Source organism: Cajanus cajan, chromosome 11 (assembly GCF_000230855.2).
Source record: "Cajanus cajan strain Asha chromosome 11, NIPB_CcT2T_4, whole genome shotgun sequence".
Taxonomy (NCBI): domain Eukaryota; kingdom Viridiplantae; phylum Streptophyta; class Magnoliopsida; order Fabales; family Fabaceae; genus Cajanus; species Cajanus cajan.
This window is the reverse complement of record NC_138527.1, coordinates 29,538,265-29,551,702: the sequence shown is the minus strand read 5'-3', so window position 1 is coordinate 29,551,702 and position 13,438 is coordinate 29,538,265. Positions and strand designations below refer to the sequence as shown.

Below are 13,438 nucleotides of genomic sequence, written 5' to 3'. Positions count from 1 at the left end.
AGAAGTATTAATAAAGACTAAAACATAAAAATAAAATAAAGTAAAATAAATACAAATATAGAACTAAAATGTAAAAATTGTATGAGTGTAAAGGCTAAAATATAAAAATTAAAAACTAAAACTAAAAAATAAAAAAATTGTCTAAGTACAGGAATAAAAACGAAATGATGCACGTACACAAGGACTAAAACAAAAAATATAACAATCTGTAGCGCAACGGTATCATGTTATTCATCATTAACGATGTAAACTTTTGTTTAACGACGTGAACCAAAATGGAATTGAACGAGTTTATATAAAAACATAGATAAATGATTTTTAAAGCATAGAAACTAAAAGATAAAATACGTATACCTATAAAGATTAAACAAGTAATTAAAGCTATATTTTAATTTAAATGATATCAATACCAATACAATATAAATATTATAGCATGTTATTCAAAACATGATTAAGTCAAATTCTTAATACATAATTATTTAAAAACTCTTTAGAAGAACGTATACCATTATATAAGATGACCCGAAATATAAATCATATCCGTCCTCCAAATACGTATTGAATCTAACTTCTTATACCCGGACTTGTTAAATGCCACTGAGATCGATCAGGTTGGCGGGACGATCTTAATTTTAACGATTCATTACTAATCATATAAGCAAAATCTATTTCCATTATCCTCACCTAAAAAAAAAAAAACATCCCGTCATAATATTCAGGCAAAACATTCATTTAATATGGTTGGCTGGCCAGAAAATAGGCAGGAAAAAAAAAAAGTTATGGTGGAGTCCCGGGGAAATTGTGGCAACCATGGAAGTAGCTTGGTAGAACATGACTTGGGAGTGTGGATTGAATGCCATGTATGATTGCTCAAAGTTATGGCTAAACATGCTGGCAATCTCCGCTGCGCTAACACAGCTCACTCTGCAGCTGGCCATATTAACAGGAAAAAATACAAGAAAAAAAAAAGGTGATTCGGTTCTATGGTTCTACTTATATGCTACACATCAATGAATCCATCGCAAGTAGACATAAAGATGTAACGTGACCACACTGGTTAAACATAATGGCACCAGGAAATTAAAAAAAAAAAATCCATCTAGAATGGAGTTGTACTTTTCGTAGCGAGGCACTAATTTTGCAAATTGTGCCTCTCGGTCGAAGGAGGTCCCACCGCTGTATACTTAATTTGAAACAGAAATATCTACCTGCATATACAGTTGGCAGGCTATCGCAGAAAGCTTCAAGAGCAACATTCCAGAACACGAGATATTCGCATATAGTTTCTTCCTGTAAGATTTCGGACAAAGGTCCACACTAGCCACTGGACTACAAAATGGTGGAGTCTAGACGTTTCAAGTGTCAAACAAAATTGTTCAAAACATGTTCATGCCAGGCGAATAAATAATGGTTCACCACCAACTAGTGACAGTAATAAGCACTATCGACAATTCATAATTAATTATCATTGCACCCCCACATCACCTGCCACATGATTCACATGACCACCTGGCCCATGGTTGTTGTAAGCATAGCCACCACCTCTGCCACCTCTTCCTCTGTTGTTATAGTAGTTCCTTGGATAATAATTTCCAGGCTGATCATAGTATTGACTGCGGCCATTTTGGTAGCCTCCTCTGCCACCACCACCACCACGACCTCCACGACCATTTGAATAGCCCCGGCGACCACCTCCACCACGACCACCTCTATGGTTCTGATAACCCCGCCTGGGGTAAGACTGCTGCTCCTTGGCCTCTACATCTCGTTGATTATAATCTACATCACCTTGTGGGTTGGTCTGTTCATGTTGAACTGACACCACCTCACCTGCATTTTCTGCTTCTACATCATCCTGCAGGGGGAAAAAACATTAGCATCAGATCGATTTCAATGTCACCAAGATTGAAGCCGAAATTATACAAACCTTCTGAAGCTCTTCTTCAGGATCAGACTGGTCATCTTCAGATCCATGTCCTTGAAAATTTGTGGTTCCTTCATCCTACAAAAAGCGTATGGAACTTGTGTAAGCTAAAAGCATAAAGTATCAACTTATTTTGGTGTCAATCAAAGACAAAATCGTTGTTCTTTACCAAAAGTAACAAGCATTGAAAACTTAAAATCACAGAACACATTAAGTCCTACAGATATCATACCAAAGAAAAGAAAGAACAAAAACTATTCTAAAAAACCTGGAATAATGGGAACAAAAAGACTTTTAAATTGCCATATTTACACGGATTGCTTAAAATATTTAACATACAGTAAATATTTGTCCAGAGATTCTTAAAAGAGATGAAGCTACATGTACAAGCAAATATAAATTATAGAAAGAAACAGGGATATGCAATTATAATACTAAACCAAACAACCAAATCTGAAACTTCAAATATTTAGGACAGAAAGAGATGCAGATTCACTGCATAAACGTTTTCAACTAAAGCAAAAGGGTCGAACAATACGACCAAACAAAAAAGTGTATTAAGTTTAAATAGTTCATCGTCTCACTGCTCAGTCCCCTCCCCCAGTACTCTCATCTTATGGTCTAGTTGTCTGAATTATTTGTCGATAATACTTCAATTGAATAATGTAGTAAAGTTAGTGCTAGGTAATTGAATCATATTAGTTATTGTATTTGAATCATAATGTAAAGTAGTAAAATAAATTCCGGCTGCAAGATGCTGCTACACAGAGCAGATGGAAACTATTGCACAAAATTTGCACAAATAACGATGGTAATTTTAGTAGTGGTGCTATTTTAATCTTTTCCACAATTATAAACATGAATGGAGCAGATGAAAATCATGGGGCTGAAAAGGCCTACAAGTAAATTTCTCTATCATCTATTAGGAATATTGCACTACATTTTGGAATCCACAGAAGATTGTTAGTCAGAGTGGTTATAGCAGTAGCAAGGGAATTTAGGAGGCCAGGGAGAGTGTTCCACTCAGGAATTAGAAACACAAAACACTGATTGTATTACAGAAACAATCCAGTTTAGTAACCAGATTTGCAGCACAAGTGCTCAACACACAAGGGTTTCCCCTTGTAAGGAGCGATCTCCTTCAATCCACAGGAAAAAAAAAAACTACTCTAATAATCAACCCCCATCCGAACCTAATGTACACACAAACATGACACAACTGTCCAACACAATTAATACAAATAACTTCCAAATAAACCACATTAATAAATGTCAGATAAACCACACATAGCTGTTCAGCACGTATACAAATAACTGATGGAGCCTATTTCTTATTCTTATTACTCATCATACACTTGAGGCCTTCCATCGGTCTATCCAGTTTGAAACTTTGAATAGGTAAAATGTTTACAGAATTGGGCAGATCAGAATAATAATTTGTTAACTGAGATTTCTCACTAATAAGGGTGTTGCCCAAGCAAGGAAAGGAGATCTTCATGTTCTGTCACTTATCATAAATTCATAACAGAAACAACAGCAATTCTTCATTCTTAGCAATATTTTCTTCATACACTCTAATCTAGCACTTGTAGGGATTCTGCTCAACAAGAGCACCAGAATTCTAGTAGTGTATAATAATTATTGTTACATATAAAAAGTTATCATATGCAATGACATGGGTTAGATAGATAATAGGTAAATTTATACAATACAAAGTTTAAGCCATGACTGAGGATTTAAAATGAATTATTAAATTTAAAACAAAATGATCAATGTATGAAAAGCTCAGCCAATGTTAAGTAACCAAATCATAGTAGTCAATCCCGGATAGCGGAGCGGAGCGGTCGACCCTAAAAACGGGATAGCGGGATGACGCGGAGCGGGATAACCGCTATTTTAATATTAATTTATATATATTAAATAATTAATAATATATACATAAAAGCTAAAAACAAACTCTAACTTCATGCATTAAACATCTGCTGAAATAAATTTAATTAAAAATCAAAAAAATCTGCTGATTTAAATTTAATTAGAAATTTAAAAAAAATTGTTGAATTAAATTTAATCAGAAATTAAAAATAAAATCTGCTGAAATAAATTTAATTAAAAATTTAAAAAAAAATTGCTGAATTAAATTTAATCAGAAATTAAAAATAAAATCTGCTAAATTAAATTTATTCAGAAATTTAAAAAAAAATTCTGCTTAATTAAATTTAATGAGAAATAAAAAAAAAAAAAATCTGTTGAAAACTTGAAATATAAAATAGGAATATAAAAGAGAAAGAAGACAGACGGGGCACGAAGAGGGCACGTTTGAGCTGCTGGAGCGTCGGCGTCGGAGCTGGAGGCGCGTCGGAGTTGGACGACGTCGGAGCTGGACGAGCGACGGAGCTGGACGGCGGCGTCGGAACTGGAGGACCGTCGGAACAGTGCGTCGGAGCTGGATGACTGCCTCAACAGAGAAGAAGTCCAGGGAGTGCGAGAGTAGAGAGAGAGGAGAGGGAGTGCGCGAGTGAGAAAAGGGAGACTTCCGCGAGAGGGAGGGGTAAAATTAGGGCAAATAAAGCCCAACGAAAATACAAACTTACCCTTAATGAAGGGTAGGTCAGAAAAAGCGCCGCGATTCTCGCGTTTCTGGCCGCTCCGCTCCGCCGCCGCCACGGCCGCTCCGGCCGCAACACTCATCTGCGACGCGACAGCATCCAAATGGCGGGGTTGGGCCGCTCTGCTCCGACGCGCCGCGATTGCGGCCACTCCGCCCGCTATTGACTACTATGAACCAAATATCATTTCTTGTTACTTACTAATCCTCTGGAAGCTAACAAAAAAAAAGTACAGTATTTACCTACATGATTTTAGCATTCTTTTATATATTTCATCAAACTCCAAGTTCAAGCATACATCCAAGAAAAATATTTGTTAAATCCAGACATAATGATTGATAAAAAAATTATAAAAAAAAAATTCAATATACAATTTAGCCCCTGAAAGTGACAACTTGTGTTACTTGGTCCCAGATAAATTACTTCTTTGAGGGATGAAACTGTATACAGATTGACAATTGGGTATGCTAAACATGTTAGTTGATAAACTATATCAATTCAGAACAAAATTGCTACATGGTTGCATGATTGCGTGATTATGAAAATTAAATACTTAAACCAAATTTTGCACACCACTATTACATTACATATGGAACAGCATTCAATTCACTTCAAACAAAGTATATAAACTGATATTTGCCGACTAATCACCATAGTAATAGTAGTGGTCTGCAAATTATTGGTGTATAAGCACAGTACACAACACACTTGTTAGGGTCAAGGAGATAAGAAAAACTTATTTCCTAGTAAGTTGCAAATCATTCTTGGCCACCCAATACACAACCAATGGAGGGGTTCCCTCTTAAACCCTATATCATCATTTTGGACACACCCATGTAGCACTCCATCTGCCATTTGAGACAGCCACATACTTATAAAGACAGCTACATGTCACTGATTATTTCACTAACTCCTCAGAAACAGGAGATTTAACCATACCAACACTAACTCACCACTTATTAAACGTGACAACAGTTGATAGCTAGAAGCCTCGAACCAAGGACTTATTAGTAAAAACAAATTTGAATTCAATTGAAAAAAACAAGTACTCAATGTCAACTGCGGCAAAAATAATCTAGGGAAAGTCACACAGGTTATCAAGACACTACCAATCCCCCTATGAACTATATGGAATTCCTACCTATAATCCTATTGAATGTTGAAAGACAAGGCCTATGCCAGCAGCACAGAACTGGCATACACGTCCTATCAATGGCAGAATATAGTGGAAGGCTGAAATTCCACCATATATACACACCATTTGATGCCTATGGACCCAAAATACCAGGCCGCCCTTCACAAATTGCCTATGGCAAAGGGGTCAAAATACACCACGTTATGGCATTATGGCAGCACTATTAACGGTAATTTCACAACATTGTGTCCTTTAATCAAAGACTCAACTTACATAAAAATAATATTTAATTTCTCAAAAAATGTCTTAAAGCAGGGTCTCTTAAATTCAAGCAAATGGCAAAAACATATAAAATATTGAAAAATCACTTTTCTCCACTGCAATAGGGTGGTTCCTGGCATATTGGAGAATAATTGCACACAGATTGAAAAATATTAACATTTATACATGCATGCTGAAATACCATTTGTAAGAAACAGGAACGAGAGGTCATAACCTCTGTTTATACATTTTTCTATAATGAGAATATTTATAAAGTTTTGTCAAGGTTTGCACACATTCCTCACCTAGTAGGATTAGGTCTTTTGTCGTTGTTGTTTTGCACATATTGTAGATTTACCGTGTAGAACAAAATTCAAATGAATTGATATATGAATAGTAACAATCTACTTAAAGACATACATGTATAGAGTACATTAACATGAAAGGGTGCCTCCTAAGTCCTAACATTGCAAGTGCTCGGGATAACTCCATTTTGCACTTTGCAACATTTTGCCCCACCAAATTAAGTAATGCAGAACGCTAGTGTACCTCACTTTCAAAGCAGTCCAAAAAATTTAAACTAAACATCATCCAAGCCATGAACATTACTAAACTGAATCCACATTTTACAAATTCTAAACAAGCAACACACATCCAAACGCAAATATTTCATAAAAACAAGAAAAATCCAGCTAGCATAACAGTTATACCTTCTCCTGAGACTGAAAAACAGGTTGTTCGACTTCAACCGGAACCACAGAACCATGCACGGGCACATGGAAAGACACGTAATTCCCCCCAGCAGCCGCGGCAGCAACTTCAACCGAAGCCTTCATCTCAGGAGTAGTAGTAAAGTACTCCGAAGACATAATCTTATTCAACTTCTCCCTCAATGCAGCATCTAAAAATAGAAACCGAAAAAAGAAAACATGAATAACAAGTTAACAAACAACACCGAAACACAAGCAAAACCAAACAGAAGCATACAAGTGACATCAGCATCAGGTCCAATGGGCTGCTCGGACTTGGCGAGCCACAGCTTGGCGTGTTCCACGCATCGCTGGAGCGCGTTCTTGTGCGAGAAGCTGGAATCGGCGGGGCGCGAAACGAGAAGGGCGCGCAAGGCGGAGATCGAATCGAGGTCCTTCTCGCCGAGCAGATCGGTGGCGTCGTCGGTGACGTAGTCGTAGGTCAAGCAGCAGCCGCGCTCGTGCGTCCGGGTGAGCATCGTGGAGGCGAAGTCGCTCTTAACGTCGAAGAGCGAGCCGAAGTAGAGCAGGTTGAGGAGGTCCTCGAGAACGGCGTCGTTCGAGTGCGGCGGCGGCTCGCTGGAGCCGGAGTTCTCGGCTAGGGTTTCGGCGCCGCGGCGGGTGTGCGCGGCGGAGGCTTCGAGCTCCTCGGCGAGTGCGGAGGCGAGAGGCTGGCGGAGCTTCTCGAGCTCGTCGATGAGGGCGAGGACGGAGGGCTTGGAGCGGAGGACCTCCTCCTGCTCCTTGTTGAGCGGCTTCCCTTGAGAAACGGAGTCCTCCATGGCGTTGATGCGGTTCAGCTTCTTGCGGAGGGCGCGGAGGCGCTTGCTAATTAGGCTCATCACGGGGCCGTCGGCGACGTCGAGGCTTGCGGTGGACGCCATTTGCAACCAAGCACCTCCTGCTGTTCGTGTTCCACTAAATCGAGGTTCGTACGGTGGTGGCGCCGCGGGGCGGCGGCGGAGGGGAGGGTTGTTTGGCGGCGTGTGGTGTGAGGGGTTTGGTTGGGTGATACGGCGCCGAGTGGGGGATAATGTATAGAGAGAGAGTGAGAGAGAGAGAGAGAGAGTGTGGTGGTTTGGGACTTTGGGTAAGGAAGGGGTTTTGTTTTGTGTTTAGGAAAAAATAATATATTGGAAGAGGAACTAAGTGGGCCGAACTTTTCGCTTCTGTGGACACCTTCTTTAGCCTTCCTGGCCTCGTAGGATTTTTCATTTTTGGACCCAATTAAACATGGACACACACCATCGTCTCCATGCCACCTTTGTAAAATGGATACGTTCAATTAAAACAATATTTCATATATGGAAATTCACTTCAGATATTAATGTATAATATTTTTATTTTCTTTTTTTAATAGAAATTTTTTTAATGATGTCAATAAAATATAAACTTAAAATATTGTATATATTATTTTAAATTCTATCATTACGCGGAGTCGAGTAATTATGGATAATTTTTATTGTATTTGAATTTGAAAAAAATATGAAATTTGGCTTTTGTAAGGTAGTATTTTAGTATGTGGATTAATATTTATTATATGATCTTAATTTATAATAAATTATATATATTATATTTAAATATATAAATTACATTTAAATTATGTATAAATAAATATTTTTAAATATATAAATTATATTTTATATTTTAAGATGAATAATTTTTGTAACAGTCATACTCACTACAATTTGTGAAATCACTAACTAGTAGTGAAACTACTAATATACTTAAGATTTTATACTTTCTTTACATGAATTTGCACATTATATATATATATATATAATATATGTATAGTCGTCAAGTAAAACATAATGTAAAATTTAAGTTGTTAGTCAAGTAGTATCAAAAAACAAATCAACAAAATCAGTAATCATTGATTATATTGCCAACATAACTCTACAACATTTTCTAATAACTTGTCCTAACTATCTTGTTATACTCTCACAAAAATCATGATCATTATAATCAAAATCACATGAAAAACATCTTATAAGTGATCAAATAAATTATTTAGTTACTTTAAAAAAAAATATTTTCAATCAAGATATAATTTATAATTTTTAAAATAAGGCAACATCTTATAAGTGTTTAAATAGATATGTACAAACACTTTAAAATGTATTAGTAATATGGTTTAGAAAATCCGAACCTTTGACTTTTTATACAAAAATGTGATCATTGTTCTTTTTTTGGGATTTAACTAAACTTGATAAAATTCGACAAAAATAGGAATAAGTTTAAAATACAAATTTATCACTTTTAATTTTGAACTAAAAATCAATCACTCTTCTGCGAAGACATGAAAGGTAAAAGCACACCTTGACTAGGCATGTTACCATGCCTATCCACTTGTAGAGGACCAATATGTTAACTTATGGAAACAATAAAGATACTTTTAGCATGTAACCTAAGTTATCAACATGGTTCAATTTAATAGATAAATAACTGAGTTTTTTAAATATGTTATCATGAGTTTCATTATTGATCATGGATATCGAAAATACTCTATTGAAAACTCAAAACTTACTTCAAAATTTTTTACTTATACGAGGGAATTAGTCTCATCGATTAGGATATATCTTTAGTGGGAAACAAAAAGAGAGTGCATGACTTAAGTAATTTAAGTATTTAAATACAATGGTTTGGACTTAATTATTAATTTCACTTTCCATATGGGCTTACCCCAACCCATTTAAGAGTACGATGGGCCAAAACAAATTTGTAGCTAAAGTTCTTGGATCATGATATATACACCTCCTTTTTTTATAAGTACACCCTCTTTTTTTCAAAAATTAAATTAAATTAAATTATTAAAATGTTTTTATTTTTTATTTACACTCCTAACATTTAATTTAACACTTTTTTTACATATATCTTTCCCTTATTTTTTACATGCACCCCCTTAATTTTTCTTTACCCCCACCTATTTTGATAGGTAATTTTAATTTTTTTAGTTTTACATTATTCTTTTTCCCTTTCTCTTTCAATTTTCTCACTAATTTCACTATCCGCATAGTACTCTAAAATAGTGAAAATGTTTTTTTCATAACACTAAACTTAATGTTGTAACAGCCCATTTTTCGTGGGCCAAGGGCCCAATTCGTGGCCCAGAACGGGCCGTTTCAATTTTGAAACGGGTCGTTCTAGAATAGTGAGTATGGCCAAAATTGTAGAAGCAGAACGGGCCGTTCTGATGGGAGAACAGGCCGTTCTGGTTTGGAGAACGGGTCGTTCTGGAAGCAGAACGGGCCGTTCTGTTGGGTTTGAGAACGGGCCGTTCTGGTTTGGGAACGGGCCGTTCCAGTTGAAAAATTTACGTAGGTTTGAAGGGCCCAGAACGGGCCGTTCCGATTTTGGAACGGGCCGTAGTGGTAGGTGGGCGAAAAATCCTATAAATAGGCCTCAAATCCTCTCATTTCTACACACCTCTCATTCTCACTCTCTCTTCTCTTCTGTTCTCTCTTTCGTTCCTCTTCTTCTCTGTAAAGACCAAGAGGAACTCAGAGGATGAGGTTCTACTCCAGTTTTAGTTCCGATCCTTGTTTAAGGAAAAAGAGAAGGAGGTTCTGCCCGAGTTCCTATTTATCCCGGTACGGGGGAAAAGGAGATTATTTATATGTAGAGTTACATGAGGGAATTGGGTAGAGGAAAAGCTCTTAGGGTTATGAATAATTTTATAATTATTTCTGTTTGGAGGATTACTTATCTTATGTGATTCTATATATATTTAGGATTACAAATATATGTTTAACTTGAGAAAATGATGCTCTGGGAGAGAGAACGAAATTATAGAAAAGTGCCTGTAAGTTAGGTTGTGAAAAATTGGATGATTTCTGTTTGAGAAATTGAGGATCCCATTAGATTTTGTATGTGTTGAGGATTATAGATATGCTAATAATTTATAAGAATGATGATCTGAGAGTGAGAACGAAATTGTAGAAAAGTGCCTATGAGTTAGGTTTTTGAACAATTGGGGATTTTACTGTTTATGTTAAAATTATATTAAATTGATAATTCCAATGTTTATTATATTAGTTTATGAATGTTATTCTTATATTATTTTATAAGAATTGATGATTGAGATGTGAATTGTTTGAGGATGTGTAAACCCTTATTTTGTTAGACTTATCTGTTGAGTATGTGATATGGAATTATGTATGTGATATGGAATTGTGTATGTGATATGGAATTGTGATATGAGATGAGATGTTGTGTGGACATGATTAAAAATGTGATTGCGATGTGTTTCCTCACACTAATGACTAGGGATGGCACGGTCCCTGGGTAAGTGGTGCTACAGGGAGGGCGTGACCCTAGCATGGTGTGGGATGAGTAAGACAGTTAACACACACCACTTATGTCGATTATGGCAGCCCTGGCATAGAGTTAATTGCAAGAGACTATGTGGATTGTAATGTGATTGTGGTTCCTCACACTAAAGGATCGAGGATGATACGAACCCTGGTAGTGGATGCTTCAGGGACGAGCGTACTCCTGGATGATTAGGGATGATACGAACCCTGGGTAGTTGATGCTTCAGGGACGAGCGTACTCCTTAATGACTAGGGATGGCACGGCCCCTGATAAGTGATGCTACAGGGAGGGCGTGACCCTGGTTTGGTGTGAGAGGCAATTAACCCGTATCACTTGTGTCAGATGTGGCGAGGTCTTGGCATAGTGTTAATTGTGAGATTGGTGTGAATTATGGATGTGGAAATGATAGTTGTTAAATGTAAAATTGGTGTGAATTATGGATGTGGAAATGATATTGTTAATTGTAAGATTGACATGAATTATGAATATGAAAATGATGTTGTAAATTGTATAATTGGTGTGGATTATGATGGATTGAAATATGTATGTGAAATGAGATATGTTAAATGTGAATTGAGATGTGAAGATGATGAATGATTGATATATATATATATATATATATATATATATATATATATATATATATATTAATAAATAATGAATTATGATGAGATTATATTGTGATGTGTTTGTATGTACTTTGCATATAGATATTTTCTTTTCTCACCGTATAAACTGTGGATATTTTAGGTGAAGAAGATCCGGCTACGAGTGACATCTAGAATGCCAACAGTTAAATTATGGAAATGCTCTGATAGTGTGACATCGGGGCAGAGGATTTCTAGGACAGAATATTTATATGGATTTGGTATTGTAATAAATGATTTTAAAATTGTAAACTCTTAAATTTTACCTTTCAAGTTTTATTTTTCAGTCATTCTCTTATATTGAAGAAAGAACAGATTTGAAGTTTTATGTGAACCCTTTTACGAATCCTTTGAAAGTTTATTCTTCTTAATTAAATTATATTATATATGTGTTGGGGTAGTAAGAGTGTCACAAATGTTAAAGTTTTTGGAGGGGTGAAAGAAAAAGAAGTGTTGAAAGAAAAAATATTTGTCTAGTTTGATAAAAATTGTCGAGGAAACTATCTGTTAATTCCAAATTTTGCCTTCTTGCATAAATCAAAATTATATCAATACATATAAAATAATAATAATAATAATACATACATACATTAAATTAATGAAAAATTAATAAAAACAAAAAAGGAAGAAAGAAAAGAAAGATCTTCCTCTGCCTCCTTTGGATACAATCAGCTGACCCCTAACTACTCTGCTACGGAGCCACCATGCCCTGCAAACAAGCCACCATGCCCTGCTGGAACCACCAAACCTTTCATTTCCCTGAATTTAGGGATTTGGCAGAGAAAGATTAATCAAATTCAAAAATCATACATCTATAAATAGCACAACACAAAAGGAATGGAGGGATTCAAGAAGAAGAAAAAAAATCACCAAGTGACTAACTAATAAGAGCAAGCGTGTGAAGAAGACAAAGGAATCCGGGCAAAGTAGGGAGGAGGAGAAAAGAGAACCACAACTCTAGGTATCAATATTTTGTGTATTTTGATCTCTTTGATGTTTTGAATCTTGAAATGAGTAAATAGGGTCTCTATCTTCTGAATAATAAAACCAAACCCCAATAGGAAAAGAAGTGATAATGAAAGAAAAAGGTAAGTGAGTATTACCGGGGAACTCGAAAGCCGTTGTGCGCCGCCATGTGCCGTCGCCGGAAGCGATTTCCGGTGGCGGCGATATACGCTTCCATCTTCTCCCTTACGCTTTTATTGTGCGCGACCGTGACAAACCCAAAGTGGGTCGAGTTGCCGTGAACTCTACCGCGCCCGCCGTCGGAGATGATTTCGACGGTGGATGTTGTTCTCGTTCACGATTCGCTCCTCCATCCCCATCTTTCTTCGCTTTCTGCAGTGCCGATAGTCGACCCCCTCGTGCGGCTGAAGATGGTTTAAGGAAGCCGCATGTGGCTTGCACAACCCTAATGTGTGGTCTCACTCATGTTTTCCTTTTCTGTTGCATAAAACGTGACTTAATGCCACCGTTCTCCTTTATTCCTTTCTTTTTTTCTTTTTTCTTTTTTTTCCTTTTCCTTTTTGCTCCGTTTTGGGCTCAGCATGGTGAGAGACCATCACTTTGTTTCTTCCTGGTACCAACGTGGACTAAAGCCCATCAATAACCAAATACCCCTAAACTCATCTAATCAAATTCCTTATCTTCTTTTTGCCAAAATTGTTTCAGACATGAATAGAAAATGGTATTTTGCTTGTTTATATTTTATAACAAAGGGTTAGATAATCAATTAAATAATTTATTTGCATATGTATATTAGGTCCTCAAGTCATTTTAATTAAGAAAGGTATTGATAATAG

The 13,438-nt window shown here is 36.5% G+C and overlaps 1 protein-coding gene and 1 long non-coding RNA gene across 2 annotated transcripts; both read right to left on the bottom strand.

Annotated features, from left to right (window-relative positions):
* Window positions 1-1,255: 1,255 nt before the first annotated feature.
* LOC109801493 (glycine-rich protein) lies at window positions 1,256-7,792 on the bottom strand. The gene is made up of 4 exons (XM_020362575.3): window positions 6,914-7,792; window positions 6,637-6,827; window positions 1,928-2,002; window positions 1,256-1,855 (listed from the first exon to the last, which is right to left on the bottom strand). Exons 1-4 carry the CDS (start codon window positions 7,557-7,559, stop codon window positions 1,466-1,468), a joined length of 1,302 nt encoding a protein of 433 aa, XP_020218164.2. The 5' UTR covers window positions 7,560-7,792; the 3' UTR covers window positions 1,256-1,465.
* A 4,351-nt stretch (window positions 7,793-12,143) lies between these two features.
* On the bottom strand, window positions 12,144-13,233 carry LOC114915981 (uncharacterized). Its single transcript, XR_003804276.2, has 2 exons — window positions 12,740-13,233; window positions 12,144-12,395 (listed from the first exon to the last, which is right to left on the bottom strand). It is a non-coding gene; the product is annotated as an uncharacterized LOC114915981 (long non-coding RNA).
* Between the last annotated feature and the right edge of the window lie 205 nt (window positions 13,234-13,438).

Bases quoted from the DNA above. Each gene is read 5' to 3' on its own strand.
- LOC109801493 (XM_020362575.3), bottom strand. From the start codon at position 7,559: ATGGCGTCCACCGCAAGCCTCGACGTCGCCGACGGCCCCGTGATGAGC. The intron at 2,003-6,636 runs GTATAACTGTTA...CGCTTTTTGTAG, and splicing joins TTTTTCAGTCTCAGGAGAAG to GATGAAGGAACCACAAATTT. The intron at 1,856-1,927 runs GTTTGTATAATT...TTCCCCCTGCAG, and splicing joins CTGAAGAAGAGCTTCAGAAG to GATGATGTAGAAGCAGAAAA.